The 17,009-nt window shown below is 43.1% G+C and overlaps 1 protein-coding gene across 6 annotated transcripts in view; it reads right to left on the reverse strand.

Annotated features, from left to right (window-relative positions):
• LOC139393258 (TBC1 domain family, member 22a) overlaps positions 1–16,097 on the reverse strand; it is a 188,304-nt gene extending 172,207 nt beyond the window's left edge. For 2 of the 6 annotated variants that reach the window (XR_011629758.1, XM_071141739.1), the window contains exons 1-5: positions 15,882–16,087; positions 14,898–14,954; positions 11,135–11,318; positions 10,745–10,970; positions 9,038–9,202 (exon numbers count right to left, since the gene is read on the reverse strand). Coding sequence is in view for 4 of the 6 variants with exons in the window: in XM_071141739.1 (XP_070997840.1) it covers positions 9,038–9,202; positions 10,745–10,970; positions 11,135–11,318; positions 14,898–14,954; positions 15,882–15,943 (694 nt within the window). In the remaining 2 variants the exon portion in view is untranslated. Of the gene's footprint in view, positions 1–9,037; positions 9,203–10,744; positions 10,971–11,134; positions 11,319–14,897; positions 14,955–15,881 lie in introns of all 6 variants that reach the window. The other 4 variants (XM_071141737.1, XM_071141738.1, XR_011629759.1 and 1 more) reach the window with 3 other exon arrangements.
• Positions 16,098–17,009: the final 912 nt, after the last annotated feature.

Genomic DNA, 17,009 nt, shown 5'->3' on the forward strand with positions numbered 1-17,009 from the left:
CTTTTTCTATGGCTTCACTAAGGTGTCAACAGCCTTTAGACATAGTTTCAGGCTTTTATTTTGAAGAATGAGCGTGAACAGCCACATTGCGTAAGTGGAGAGGTGGGGGCTCTCAGAGTGAGTTGTGCGCAAAAGAGAAAGGACTCCCGGTCCTAGTGAAAAGCCAACTGTCCCGGTTGATATCTTATCGAATAGATATTTGAAAAACACCCTGGGGATTGATTATAAAAAACGGTTTACATTTTTCTGTGGACATTATGGATATAATTGGAATTTTTGTCTGCGTTGTCGTGACCGCTCTTTCCGATGGATTCCAGCGCATAACGCACCAAACTAACGGAGGTAAGCGTAATCAGGTGCGTGTACTTACTCAAGATTGACAAGTGCTCCCAACAAAAGACAATTAATAAATTGACAACACGCAATGAAATAAACCCAAACTTTGTCACGTGTAGACTAGGCTCTGCAAACTACGTGTCCACTCCTACAAATGACAACAGTAAGGCTGTAATAATAATATATTGAATGCATTAACAGAAATTACATAACCAAACAAGTAATGTAGATTCAAAATGATGTTAATTAACAGTAAATGTATAACAGGTGATATGCCACCGCTGCAGCCTCCACAATGGATTAGTCCACTCAGACAGGCATGAATGAGACAGGTGTCTCGTGCCAGATATTTTATATATACAGTACCAGTCAAAGGGTTGGACACACCTACTCATTGCAGGGGTTTTCTTTATTTTTATCTACATTGTAGAATGTAGTAACCCAAAAAGTGGTATACAATATTAATATTTGAGATTCTTCACAGTAGCCACCCTTTGCCACTGCTCAATAAAGAAAAAAAAAAAACCTTGGTCAACCAACAGCCTATCGACCAAACAATCAACTGGTCAACTAAATAGGGTCAGCCCTAAAATTAATCATAGAATGTCGTTTTTGGGACATGATGAAAACATTAATACACGTTAATAATAGTTAAACAGTTAATAACTAGCCGGGCGACAAGATGTTTTTTTTTATTCGCTACCAAGTTAGTTTGTTCTGTTCACTATTATATTTTATAGTCTAGGACTGCCTGCTGCTGCAATGTCCGACTGTCTCGCTCTCCACTTGAGAAACAGCCCAATCGTTTTACATGCAGGTAATGAGCGCACTCACAGACGCGCTAAAGTGTCATTCCGATCCTGGCTGATATGTTGATGTTTATGCGATTGATAAAATATTTAAACTGTGCCTTATTATATTACATTATGAGAAATTATTAAATTCATTTAAATGACTATTCAGAGAGAGCAGGGTGGGGGAGAGACAGGTGACAGAGTGAGAAAGAGTGAGAATGAGAGAGAAAGATTGAGACAGCAAAAGGGAGACAGATAAGAGGCTGTGAATGAGATCCAGTCATATTCTCACTCTCAGTGATGATAAATGGGTTTGGCCTGCTCTTGCCATGGTCTTTGTGGCCTTAGTGCCGTAAAGCCTGCTCTGTTCCGCTCGATCAGCCTGCCTACCTCTGCCAGGTTCACTGCTCTGTCTGGAGAAACCCAGAAATCCTGACATAAACTGCTCAAAATAAAACACACACACGGCTGATGAATGCTTGAATTAGAAACAAAAACTGTAAATATTGCATCTGGAATAACCAAAGTACCTGATTGTCACAAAGATTTAGAAAATACAATTAAGAACAATTATAGAAACTGGGAATGGAAAGGAAAAGAGTGATTCATTTTTTAGGCCTAACGGTTTTAGCCTCGTTCTATCCCATGCCAAGCCCATCTTCTAATCGTTAAACAGGTGAGAGCAGAGCAGGCAGTCAGTTGTTCACACACACACACACACACACACACACACACACACACACACACACACACACACACACACACACACACACACACACACACACACACACACACACACACACACACACCTCTGGAGACAAATCCCAACATGATGGAGGGCTAGAGCCACAAACCAGGCTGAAATCCATCAGGCTGAAGAAAGAATGAAGCGCACGCGCACACTTTCCCTGATACACACACATCCCCCAACATCAAGGACAAGAGTCAGGGGTCGTTCTACACTAGAGGGCAGCGTCTCCCGGGATTGATAGCTGTGTGATTGAGAGAGGGATGAGTAGATGAGTTTTGAGTGAGAAAGAGCGACAGAGCGAGAGAGATGGAGGTTTAAGCGAGCGCTGTTGGTGGTGAGAGGACTGATAAATGGCTATGTAATTCTACAGATGCTGTGATGAAAAAAGTAAGACGGTCGCCTCGCTTCGAGTCCTTAGGAAACTATGCAGTATTTTGATTTTTGATTTCTTACATTTTTACCCAAGGAAATCGTAAGTCTTATTACATACAGCCGGGAAGAACTATTGGATATATGAGCGGAGTCAACTTACCAACATTACGACTAAGGAATACGACTTGCCCAAAGATGATCCACTGATTGGACCAGCACCCAGGACAATGGACCTAATTCCAGAAGCCGGCCCAAAACAATGGCGCTGCAGAAGGGACAGACGGAGCGGCCTTCTGGTCAGGTTCGTAAACGTGTACATCGCCCACCGCTCCCGAGTATACTACTCGCCAATGTCCAGTCTCTTGACAACAAGGTATATGAAATTCAAGCAAGGGTTGCTTTCCACAGAGACATAAGAGATGGTAAAATCCTCTGTTTCACAGAAACATGGCTCTCTCGGGATATGTTGTCGGAATCGGTTTAGCCACCAGGCTTTTCCATGCAACACCTCTCTGGGAAGAGCGGGGGTGTACGCTTCATGATTAACGACTCATGGTGTAATCATAACAACATACAGGAACTCAAGTGTTCACCTAACATAGAATTCCTCACAATCAAATGCCAGCCATATTATCTCACAAGATAATTCTCATCAGTTATCGTGACAGCGGTGTACATTCCCCATCAAACAGACACCAAGACGGCCCTCAAGGACCTTCCCTAGACTCTATGTAAACTGTAAACCCTATATCCTGAGGCTGCATTTAATGTAACTGGGGATTTTAGAACAAATATAGTGCAATTGCGTAGTGCAATCAATATGCTGATAGAATTTGCTTTGCAATACACTCAATCACTTTTCTTCACAAGCATTTAGCTAAAATCGCATTAACATCTGCTAACCATGTGTATATGATCAATAAAATTTGATTTGACGTCACAGAGGGGAGACCAGGACAAAAACCAGGTCGGCCACCTCAACCACAGGACAACACACCCATCCATCTCTGTCAACAGGCTCTCTCTTTCTCTCCATCAATCGATTCGTCTCCCTTACCCTCTGCCAATCGCCCTCTCTCTCGCTGTCTGTTTTGCCCTCTACCTCTGTGTCTCTTAATTATGGCCTCTGAATTAAGTTCATATTTCATCGTTGGCATCATGTGTCTGGCTAGTCAGCTTGGATATGTAATAAAGCAGCGACAACTCCATTTAAAAAGCAGATCCGGACTGCTGGCCTGGTGTAATCACTGTTGACAGACTTAGAATCACTGACTGTACCCTGCTGCTCTCCCCCTAGCCTCCACCTCCCTCCCCTCAGGAGTCCATAATAATACACAGATGAAGACATGTACTGGTATATGGATGGCTTTAAATCCTCTTATGACCTCGAGATAGCGCCATACTGGATTGCCGCCCTTTTGCAAGCGTCGACAGAACTTTGCTACTTTGTGATTATTTTGCCATTTATTTTTACTCTATTTTCACTAAATAAATCCGTTATCATTTCTTACAACCGACAAGAACTCTTGAACATCAGATCGGCGGTTACTTACCCCAATTCCGATGGTTTTAGCGTTGAAGTATGGTACTGCCATGATCCGAAATAATACCATGGTATTGCCTTCATTGAAATAGCATGGTTTTAAAACGGCATTATACATATGGTACCATCTTTGTGAATTATGCGTTACCGTAGTACAACGGCAGTACAATGCTTTAAATAAATAAAACGCCTCAAGGTCAAGAGGTTGGTTGGTATTATACTGATGAATTCATATACCAGTATGGTCAGAGGCAGGATACTATTGTTGGTCCTAGTTTGTCTCTAAGGGCAAAGAAAAAAGGAAACCGTTGCTGTGAAAAAGGGAAACAGTTTCTGTATCAATAGTACAGTTTTATTGCTCATGTTTGGGTTCCCCGTGTTGCCAACCTGAAATGTGGGAGAATGTGAGATATCTGGTAGCCTAATCTTCCAAATGTTGTAATCGTTGACAGTATTTAGAGTCAAGGGGTGTTGTGCTTCTTTTGACCCACAGAGAGAGCTGCTCGCTCTAGTGGTTGCTTCACGCACTCTCACGCTACACTGCCTGGTTAGTGAGTCAGTGAGAGCCAACTGAAAACTGAAGAGAACACCACCAGATAAACAAAACATTTTATGGTGAGCGAGTTATAAAGCAGAGGAAATTAAACACAGAGTTCAGCGGAGTGTAATAACACAGCACATTGTTCTTTTTTTGATGATGTTTTGATAGTTTAATTAATTTAGAAAAGTCTGTTAGCATAGAAGCTAACGTCAGCTAAAGTTAACTTCAGTGAAGCTAGCCTGTTGTAGTCATGGCGACAGGACCAACAAACATTCACGCAGGGTTTCAACAAAGGGAAACATTGTAAATTGCTGTTTTTAGGGACATGTTTAAGCAATAAGGCTCAAGGGGGTGTGGTATATTGTCAATATACAACAGCTAAGGGGTGTTCTAATGCACAACACGGAGTGCCTGGATACAGCCGGCAGCCGTGGTATATTGGCCATATAAAACAAACCCCTGAGGTTTTGCTATTATTGCTATTATAAACTGGTTACCAACAATATTAGAGAAGTAAAACGCATGTTTTGTCATACCCTTGGTATACCTAAGCAATAAGGCCCAAGGTGGTGTGGTATATGGCCAATATACTACGGCTAAGGACTCATGCAGACAGGATATTTTCATGCAGACAGGACAGTGAAGTCGGGGAAATCGGGGGGGGGGGGGGGTTGCCTCTTCAAGTACAACTGGTGTGCTAATTCCAGCCTGGTGGAAGTGTCGACCCACTGTTCACCCGTCTTTGAATACCTGATGGTCAAATGCTGACCCTTTTCAGCTGTCAACATGACTGCTGTATACATTCCACCTCAAGACAAAAATTAACAAGCTGGCGCTTAAACTGTACAAGGATATAAACAAGCAGGAGAACATACACTGCCTTTCTGGTTGCCGGCAACTTAAATATTTTGCTTCCTGTTTACAAGCAGAAACTCAAACAAGAAGTACCTGCAATTTGCTCGGTTGAGAAACGGTCACCAGAATCAGAGGTTATGCTACAGGACTGCTCTGCTAGTGCTGATTGGAATATGTTTTGAGACTCCAGCGCCAACATTGACGAGCTAACCACCTCTGTCACAGACTTCATTAGGAAATGCATCAGCAACGTCAAAAGCCCTGGATTAACAAGTTGGCGCTTAACTAAAGAACAGGGCTACCGCACACAGTGCCATCTTAGACAACCCTGATGCTATGGCCAAAGACAGGAATAATTACAAGAAGGCCTGCTATGACCTCCGCAAAGTAATCAAACGAGCAAAAGGATAATATAGGAATAAGGTGGAATCATTACAGACTCCGCCACCCACCGTATGTGGCAGGGACTACAGTCCATTACGCATTACAAAGCGAGACCCAACCGTGATCTGCCCAACGATGCCTCTCTACCAGACAAACTCGATGTATTTTATGCACGTTTTGACAACAACATCGAGCCAGTTGTGAGGGACGTCACCAACCCAGAGGATTGGGTGATCTCGCTCTCCGGGCCACGACGGTATTCCAGGGCACGCGCAGAACAGTTTGGCAGGCAAATACACAGTCATTTTCAACCTCTCCTTGTCCCAGTCTGTAATCCCCACGTTTTAAGATGACCACAATCATTCCTGCGCCTAAGAACTCTTAGGCTTCAAGTCACAATGACTACCACCCTGTGGCACTAACTTCTCTAATTGTTAAGTGCTTTGAAAAGCAAGTTATGGCACATATTAACTGCCTCATCCCAGCCACACTAGACCCACTCCAGTTTGCATACCGCCCCAACAGATCCATAGATGATGCAATCTCAATTGCACTTCACACTGCCCTCAGCAACCTAGATAATATGTGCGAATGCTGTTAATTGACTACAGCTCAGTGTTCAACACTATTGTCCACGCCAAGCTCGTCACCAAGCTTAGGACTTTGGGTCTGAATACCTCCCTCTGCAACTGGATCCTGGACATCCTGACGGGCCGACCCCAGGTGGTGAGGGTAGGCAACGTCACCTCCGCCATGCTGACCATTAATACAGGGGCCCCACAGGGGTGTGTGCTTAGTTCCCTCCTGTACTCCCTGTTCAACAACTCCAACACCATTATCAAGTTTGCTGATAACACGACGGTGGTAGGCCTGATCACCGGCGACGATGAGTCAGCCTACAGGGAGGTGGTCAGTGACCTGGCAGTATGGTCACATAGCAACAACCTCTTCCTCAACATCAGCAGGACCAAGAAGCTGATCGTGGACCTCAGGAAACAGGGGTGGCGAACACACCCCCATCCACATCAACAGGGCAGCAGTAGAGCAAGTAGACATCTTCAAATTCCTCTGTGCCAAAATCACTAAGGACTTAAAATGGTGGTTGAAAAGGTTTGGCATGGGCCCTCAAATCCTCAAAAGGGTCTACAGCTGTCCCATTGAGAGCATATTGACTGGCTGAATCACTGCTTGGTATGGCAATAGCACCGCCCTCGATCACATGGCGCTACAGAGGGTTGTGCGGACAGCCCAGTACATCAGTGGGGCCAAGCTCTCTACCATCCAGGATCTCTATCAGGCGGTGTGAAAATAAGGCCTGGAAAATCATCAACCACCCAAGCCATATACTATTTTCCCTTGCTGCTGCATGGCAAGAGGTACATCAACAGACACCTGAACAGCTTCTCTCCCCAAGCAATACGACTAACTAACAAAATAGCTACACAAACTGTGTTAACCTTGTATCATTATTGACCTTTTATTTCAATCTCGCACTGTCTCTATGCACACTCACAGGGCTCTACACACTCGCAAACTCTCACTCCATCATTTGCTCACTCAAACATTCCAGGCTGTATCACAACCGGCGGCCGTGATTGGGAGTCCCATAGGGCAGCGCACAATTGGCCCAGCGTTGTCGGGGTTAGGGTTTGGCCCGCGGTAGGCCGTCATTGTAAGTAAGATTTTGTTCTTAACTGACTTACCTAGTTAACTAAAAAAATATATAATTTAAATAAAAAATATAATAATTTATAAACTCTACACACCCGCAAGCTGCTGCTACTCTGTTTATCTTATATCCTATTGCCTAATCCCTTTAGGCCGCCATTGTAAATAAGAATTTGTTCTTAACTGACCTGCCTAGTTAAATCAAAATAAATAAAAATATATATCTACCTCCATCACTCCAGTATCCCTGCACACGTAAATATGGTATTAGAACTGACTGTTTAAATATTTCCAGTATATAGTATGTTTACTTACTTTGTGTATTTCATATTCTTATTTCTTGTGTATTTTTCTAGTAATATATTGTTATTGATAATTGCATTGTTGGGTTTTGAGTTTGCAAGAAAGGCATCTCACTGTACTTGTACATGTGACATAAAACCACAGGTTGTGTATCAACTTGTGTCTCAAGCTCTATACAGTGGACCCTTCTTTAGTCATGAGTTGTTCCGGTTACATGCGTCTACTGAAAATGGAATGTTTGGCAAAAAAGGCGAACCTGTTATGGTCTTTGCCTTTCAAAATCAGAAGTGGTCTTCTTGGACATTCAGCACCTCACTTACCCCAATCCTATTCCCTCATGTGTCTCAGCACGACCCTGAACCACTTGTTGTATAAACCAGAGAGACAGTCAGTGACACATAGCCTCACAAAATGATCTAGCCACTGGGCTGAATCAGCGCTATCACAATGACTCAAACAATAGAACCGACTCCCTCACAGGTATAACCTCGCTAAGACGCCTTCACCTCTGGCTCAGGCACAACGACGGAAGCTGGAATCATTGAGGCGGATCAGACAGCACACATACAATCACACAGCACAATCCAAGGATATTCAGAGCATTATAAAAGCCGACTGCAGGGAAAATCATCAACGGTACAAAATGGTTAAGAGCGAGTCCGACAACACGTAAGTACACACACACACACACACACACACACACACACAGCAGCTCCAATGCAAGTCATACCAATCTGCCCGCAATGCCTTTCCAGGACAGAGCTGATAAACCAGACATATACTGCAGGATTAGAGGACTGACAAAGAACAAAACCTTGAAACTTATAGGAGAACAAGCAGAAGTCAAAGGGTGAATAGACTCCTTCAAATCACCCATAGAACGTTAAATCCTCCATAGAATAGCCCTTAGAAGTTGAAAGCGTGAAACACACCAAAAAAAAATCAAAGCGGCCATATAAATGCCCATGGAAGAACAATACCAAAGCTACTGCCGTTACCCCATTACGGCCTTGGATCACAAGTTAAAGCACCATCTCGTCTCAAAGGAGTACAGTAGAAGTAAAGCTAGAGAACGAGTAAGTACAAACTAAAAGCATCATTTGTGTCCCTTGGATTATGCACGGTGGCCACTGGCCAGATGGCAAAGTTTAGTTCCCCCTCAGCTATTCATATGGCATCGTTAGAACACAGCAGATGTTTCACTGCTTGTTTTCTCAGATGGAGTTCTTTACCACAGAGCTATGAACTGGGTTTTCTATTAGAAGGTGAGACAGGGAGGTGTTGCAACCCAACACAATGATACAAGGTCAGATATCTTTCCCCTAAATGGTTTAGTTCAGGATTGGGGTGAACCTGTGTGGTTGAGTGGTAACATTCCTACACGAAGCACATATCAGAGCATCAAAAAGGTATTGGGTTTGATGATTCCTATGAGCACCATTCCTACATGAGTCTGATCTTAGATCTGTAATTAATATCCAGCAACATACCAAGGTCAGTGTTGGGTCCAGCCAGGACCTGTTTAAACTTGTCCAGGCGGGATGCCTCTCTCTCTGTCATGGCTGGGGTCCCGGAGGTGTTCTGGTCAGCTATACGAGCCACCATGGGGATGGTGGGCCGGTGGGGAAGGGACTGCTGTCTGTGGAGCGACGCATCTGGATAAACAGAGAGAGGGGAGAGATACTGAGAACAACAAACACACACACACACACACACTTGGTCACACACAAAAACACACTTGGTCAAACACAAAAACACAAACACGCACACCTGTTGCAAGCACCTTTCCTCTGAGCACACCCATTGAATTCACATGTCATACAAAACTGTCACACAAACACTGTGTAACCCAACCACCTTTCTCCACTACAGTAACAGAAAAACCACATTTTTATATTAATTTAACTAGACAGTCAGTTAAGAACAAATTCTTACTTACAATGACAGCCTACCCTGGGCCTAACCCTAACAATTGTGCGCCTCCCTATGGGACTTCCAATCATGGCCTGGAATCGAACCAGGTTCTGTACTGACGACTCTAGCACTGAGATGCAGTGCCTTAGACCGCTGTGCCACTCGGGAGCCCCATTACAGACAATAACAAGGCAGAGTAGAGTTTGTTCCCAGCAGCAGAAGTAGAGGACAGCGGAGGACACCCAGAGAAGGTGTAGAGTGCTGCAGGGCCGAGGTCAGGCCACTCTCTCTGTCTGTCTCTCCATTAGCAGAGAGCAGCTTGTTTGTAGGCTGAAAGCGTGGAGGGAGGGGAGTGCAGAGGGGAGAGGAGACGGGGTAGAGAGAAGCTACCAGACAGACAACAATATTATAGTGATGTGAGTAAAAGAAAATGAACACAGATTTTTTGTGATGAGTTGAGCTCAAGACGGCAGCTTGGTTTGAACACAGCATGCAAAGGGGAGTGTGTGAATACTATCACTTCCTGCAGGCAAAGAACAGAGTGGGTCGCTCAACCTCCACTGCATTATCACCATGATATATCATTTACCCAAGCACTACAATAGAGAGCAGAACAATCACAGACAATATGAGGTCTCTCCCAGCAGGAAGGGCAGTGGGCGAGTAGGGGTCCGTGGGCGAGTAGGGGTCCGTGGGCGAGTAGGGGTCCGTGGGCGAGTAGGGGTCCGTGGGCGAGTAGGGGTCCGTGTGTGAACACATCAGATGCGCGGGTCTGTCTTTTGTGTGTGTGAGTGAGAGAGTGAGATATATATATATATATATATATGTGTGTGTGTGTGTACTGATCAACACAGATGAATGGAGCAGACAGTGTCTACTCTGCCAGTGTCTCCTCCATGGAGATAATACTGGAGTTAGGACTGCTACGGGCTGCTGTCTTATCTCCTGCACCACCACAGACAGCAGGCAGATGTTCCCTACTGCACAAGACAAACACCACCCTCTGCTGCTGCTACCACACTAACAAATGAACATGAAAAGCCTAGCAGGCTCAGAGCAGAGGCAGGGGGAGAGGAAATATTGTGTATAGAAGGAGTGGGTGAAGACAGAGTAAATGGGCCCTATGGAGTGGGGTTCCTACTTTCAAGATTCCTTCCTTGTTAGGAAGTTGTTCCTCACATCTGTCACCTCACCTGACGCTTACATGTTTTTGTCTGCTTGTTGATTGATGGATAGAGAGGAGAGAGACCAAGAAGAGAAACGTGCGAAATATGTCTACTTACCCTTAGGTGATCCGATGGGGGCCTCACTCAGTGACTTCACCAGTCTGCCATCACTGAGCGGGCTGGGCTCACAAGCAAACGACACCTCAGGGGTCGATTCCTCCCCTTCCTCCCACTGCTCTTCCACCTCTTCCTCATGCGCCTCTTCCTCTCGGTCCTCCAGCTCTGACGCGTCGGCATCGTCCTGTCTCTGCTTCTCCTGCTGCTTGCTGTGGTTCTCGATCACCTGCAAAATGATAATAACATATATTAAAAAATGTAACTCCTTAAAAACAGCTTAATGTATTATAAGGGCATATAAGTTAATATAAACAGGCTTATGAGTACATAAGGGCCTTTGAAACACCCAAGGACGACTGACTGCTGTGTATGTTGACGGCATAGAATCACCTTGTTGGCGGTTTCCATGACGACCTCGATGTTGAGGTTCTGTGCGGCCATGGCGAGCAGCTCGTCGTCGTCGTCCCCCACGTCCCAGGCATCGCTGGTGATGCTCTCAAACTCCTGGAAGGTGGTGGCTTTCTTTGGCTTCCCTCCCGGTGTCATCTGGGGCTTGTTGCCCGCTTTGATTTGACTAAGATGGGGAAAGATGAGGAGAAGTTAAGGGTACTAGAAGTCATCCAAAGCATTAAAAAAAAAGAGACCAAAAACCCCAAATTATACATGTATTTTCAATTCATGTTATTTTTTTAGCGGAAGGTGGAAGAGGTTGGTAATAATGGTGAATTGAATGACAGGTGTAAAACTTAGAAAGGATGAACAGAAAGACCATGAAAGATTAGGACTGGGAGACAAATTCACTCTGGTAGGGCCACTTCAAACATCCCTCAACTGTTCATTCAATGGAATTAAGATTCAAATGCCAAATACAGTTGGTCAAAAAGTGCCTACTTCAGCCAAAGAACATACCCTTGTACTAAATTCCAAAAAAAGCTCAATTGGGTGTATTTTTAAGTTCTATTAATGAGAATGCAGCTGTGCCCCATATACAGATGGATATTCTCACGTTGACGCAGCGAGCCGATGTTGAAAAGAACTGACTGACGAGAATGTTGGGGGGGGAAAAAACTGAATGACGATAATGAAAGAAATTAAACAATCACAAAAAAATTCTGCAAGGACAATCAATGAGTCAGCATCTATTTGAATTATTTCAACAAGCTTATTGTAAAAGGAACACAATCACAGCGCAGATTAAATCAATTAACAACCATTTCTCACAGAAAACCTTCCCTTGTGTATGAGAGATGTTTTCTTCAGGGGGGGAAAAAACGTAATAAAAAGGCAATTTAATTTATCCTTTTTCCTCTCGTGTCCATGAGACTCAGGTGTGCACCAGAGATTGAAAAGCAGCACGGGTGGAAGGAGAGAGGGAGAGGGGACCCTTCCTTTCCATCGTATTATTTTCACTCAAAACGAAAGCATTAGCATAACAAAAGCAACGCCAAGTTCAATAGGACTCTACTTGTGACTAGCCCACTCCTGACAGGTGATAAAACCATAGAAGTCAGCCTAACAATAACAAGTAAATGAAATAAACCCCTCTGTGGACATCAGCCACATGATTAGACTTGCAGCACTTTAATCTAAAGGCAAAGCAACAAAAGCCTATTACTGAAGATCAGCTGTTTCATCTGTTTCCGCTCTCTCCTTGTCAACCCACAACCAACAGTTGGGAGAATATACTTGGTATACAGGTACGTGAGCAGATGGGTGGAGTTTCAGAACTATGCTGGACTGGGCTGGACTGAACTGTGCTGCACAGCCCAAAGAGCCAGTAGAGAGATTACTATTCGGTTATCTATATAGAATATTTGATTAAGCCTACCTTGGGTCTGTGTGAGTTAATCTAACAGATGTCAAATGGAGATAAGACAGATCATAAAAATAAAAAAAATAGTAGGTGCCACAGCCTGAGAAGTAAGCCCTTCTAGGTGCCAAATCGGTCTCTGCTTTAGAGCATTTCCATTGAAAACAACCCATGAGCACCAAAATGTGAAGTTCATAGGCGCATATAAAATTGTGTCAAATGAAAGCGAAAGGTATATATTTTGGCAAATTTAAGGCATACATTTTCCATCTAAAAAATGTGGCATAATTAAAAGGTTTTATTTCTGGATAAACAGATGGAAAAGGGGTCTTAGAAAACATCTACCAGAAAAAGTCTTAAACGGTATTAGAAATGCATCAAAACACAATAATGTTGATGTATAGACCCTTGCCAACTCATATCAACCCTTATATTTAGTATTGGAGAAATGGTTTACCTTCTGTAAGTTCAAGAAATATTGTCTTGTGCCTTGTAATTCTGTTACCAAAACCCCACATATCTTAAGATATTTTCTCATTTCTCTGCCTCATGAGGGAGGATAATGTAAGCTCACAGAAGTAACAAGTAATGGTAGACCTACCAGTTAGTTACAGTGAATTTACTGATATCAATTTTGTTTACTTAATTATTAAAACTCCTAATCAGTTACCAAATTGGTAGCGGAATTAACCCCCCAAAAAAAATCACTGCAACTGAAATGGCTACACTGGGAAATAATGTGTCACAAACCACAGTTGGGTCACCTTCTACTGTCCTCTCTCCCACTGGCATACTTATGTTCAGCTCAGAACTGATTTCTTTGTCTTTCTGTTGTCTGGTGGTCAAACCAAGAGTGTTAATGGTCCCAGTTAATGTCACCTCTTCCAGCTCTAACTGACACCTATCCATGAGCCCTCTCTCTTTCAATGTACTGTAACCAGCATCCTCAGTCACTGAGTAACGGCCAACACCGGACGTTCATGGACATTGAAAAGTAGTTCACATTTGGTCAGGCCACCCTGGCCTTGATGTGAACATCCACAGACAAAACGCACTGGACCAAATCTGAACCTATCATCACAGACGTAAATTTGGATAGCAGAGTGCAGTACAGTGAGTAGAGCACAGAACAGTGAGTAGAGCACCGTACAGTGAGTAGAGCACAGTAGAGTAAAGTTACATACAATAGTACAGTATAATATAGGACAATACAGTAGCATACTTTACTGAACGCTGCTGTATTGTACTGTACTCCGCTGTGATGTTCAAACTTGTAAAAAATGAGCTGACTCTTTGAATCTTCATTCGGAGCAGATATTTATCTTGAGTTTTTGGACAATGTGGTCACAAAAACATGAGGGAGATTTTATTGTAATTCCCTTACCAAAGTCATTGTGCATAGATTTGTATGGTTTGGTGAACTTTGAAATCAATGTATTTTTTGTTTGTCATACATTTGAAAGTGAAAAACCTGAGTCAAAGCATAATGTTATTACCGTGGAATTGCCCTTATGCCAATTTGCTGTTCTATTGGCAAGGAAACGATGTAGCTAGTGCTGATTAAACAGTTAGACGACACCCAGGCTAAAGTGGAGCGGACATAATTCCCTATCCTCAATCAAGTCAAACGGGTGCTTAAAAAGACAGTCAAACAAGGACATGCAGTGTTTCTTTTAATTACAATAGTCTTTAACTCATCGATCACACAGACAGCGTCATTGCGCAAAACGGTATGCAGTGTCATCTGGATATGTCTGCAACAAAAGTTCAAGTTCTGGTGAACCAAAATCCAATGTCGCTGTGATCGAGGCGAAAGGAAGTTATAATAGCATTGAATTTTAGCCTCAGCATTTCCTGAAAGTTAGAAACCTCTGCTACCATTTCTGTCAAGCCATATCATTTGATGCGTATGTCGGATAAATACAACGTATGCAACACACTGCAACTGTCTCTGCAATGCAATGACGCAAGGAAAGCACAGCGTTCCATAGTAAATTAATGTACTTCTGTTGTACCAAAACCCAATGTCGCTGCCGGTGTGATTGAGGCGAAAGGAAGTTATAATAGCATTGAATTTTAACCTCAGCATTTCCTGAAAGTTAGAAACTGGATTTTCAGGTCAGTCCACTACTCCAACCTGAATGGCCATCTTAAATCCCCTATCAAAAGACTAAAGCTACCTAGATACCAGAGAGCAACAGTCACCATTCATTCATTCATTATAGAATATGTCCTTAATGGCATGTTATTCCCTATATTGTGCAGCACTAGAAGGATATGGGGAGCCATTTGGGACTCAGACATACTGTTGGACATATACCGTACAACTAATCAGACACTTACTTAGCATGCAGAAGAGGGTCGAAAGGAGGATGTTGAGCACCATACACATGTTGTATGCTGTGGAGAGGGGAAAAAACACAATGACCTATTGCTATGCTTTGACAATAAAATCTACTGAATTAATGTATTACAGTGTACTATATATTATAGTAAACAGTGGATAACATGTCTCTGTCAACTAATGCCTTGATTAAGTTAAAGTGCACTCCAATAATGAGAAAATTCATTGAGCAGACCAACTTTGGTTTACTTAGGTTTCATTTGAAAGCAGCTGTCAACAGTAGTTGGCAATATGATGCCGCATTTGATTATTTGATGAGCATGTAGCCATCTAGCCTAAACGTAAAGTTACTTAACGTGGCTACACATCATAAAGTTCAATAAGTCGTCTTGTTCATTTCATTGCTGGTAACGTTATGATGACAATACGCTCTGACAACGAGTCAGTTCAACCAGGATACTAGCTAGCTAAATTAAAACCTTAGAAAGTTAGCGAACTGGAGCCTAAATGTAAAGTTACTTGGAACTTGACTACACATCAGAAATAAGTTCAATACGTCATATTGACATTTAATTTTTGCTATATTGACAAGCTCTGACAACGAGTCAGTTAAATCAGAAAAGGCCAACAGCTAGCTAAATAAAAACCTTAGAAAGTTAACTGGCTAGCAAGGGATGCTTGGCTTGGCTATCTGGTTAGCTAAGCTAGCTGAATACCAAGCGACGAACTCATACTACAATCATTTAGCTAACGTTAGCGGCTGGTGATATGTTCTCTAGAATCACTGAGGCAAGAGCATGCGCACGTTTGACAACCCCATAAAGTATGACATGAAACAACACAAAATTATTGGATGTGTGAAAAACTAAATGTTTCAACGTTACAGTCAGTGTGACCTGTAATTTCGAATGTAATAGTGCAACGGAGCTAGCTAACAAGCAGCGAGCAAATGTAGCTACCAAGAAGGAACACGTCACTTATACCTGCCAGGGACCTTAGCTGTATTTCTTTTCCAGAATTGTTTCTTGTTTCCGTCAGTTGACATTTTCTTTCCCTGGTACAATATGTCACAGACACAAAAATACGAGTGTTGTTACCGAAAGTTTTTAAAAAGTCTTAAAGCGTGTTTATTTACGCCCAGTTCCCTCCTCCAAAACTCAGAACGCCGCCATGTTGGAGCTGCGTTAGTTTGAGCAAGCGCTGTAGGGATTGGTCAGTTTCACAATGCCTAGCCATCGCCCAATCACAAGTACAATCTACTGTATGTGAGTTGAGACGCGGTCGACGTCATCTTCAAACGTGTCAGTTGCTGCATTCATGTGCTCGTTGAAACTAGAAACTCTGAATTGTCCGACTGGCTAACAAGTTATAGTTATCTACGTGCCGCGTTCAACGAACCAGGAAGACAGAAATGTCCAAGTTTCATTGTTCCGACTGGCTTTGTGAACGCAGTAAACGTCGCTGAGGTATAATACCGCGTTCAAGTCCTAGGAAATAGGAAACGCAGCACGTGATTAACAACAACCATTGAGCAAGTCGGACATTTCCAAGTTTCCTTGTGTAGACTAGTACTTGAACGAGGTATAATATAAACGGTCAGTGTGGATGGCAGATGAGCTGGCAGGTAGGATTTAGTTTCTCCCTGTCTCTGGCCCACACTCCAGTACAGAATGTGGAGGATATCAAATCAATCAAATTGGCTGCTGAGTGGCACAGCGGTCTAAGGCACTGCATCTCAGTGCTAGAGGCGTCACTACAGACCCTGGTTTGATTATAGGCTGTATCACAACCGGCCGTGATTGGGAGTCCCATAGGCCGGCACACAATTTGTCCAGGTTTGGCGGGGTTAGGCTGTCATTGTAAATAAGAATTTGTTCTTAACTGACTTGCCTAGATAAATAAAGGTTAAATAAAAAAGAAATCAAACTGTAGACCTTACTGTGAAATGCTTACATACAAGACCTTAACCAACAGTGCATCAAGAAGAGTTAAGAAAATATTTAGCGACTAAACCAAAAAAATATTAAGTAAAAAAAATACTAAGAACACACCACTGAAGGGCCCCAATGTTGAGGATCAGCGTGTCAGATGTGTTGTTACCTATCCTTACC

Source organism: Oncorhynchus clarkii, chromosome 33 (assembly GCF_045791955.1).
Source record: "Oncorhynchus clarkii lewisi isolate Uvic-CL-2024 chromosome 33, UVic_Ocla_1.0, whole genome shotgun sequence".
In the NCBI taxonomy this organism is placed as follows: domain Eukaryota; kingdom Metazoa; phylum Chordata; class Actinopteri; order Salmoniformes; family Salmonidae; genus Oncorhynchus; species Oncorhynchus clarkii.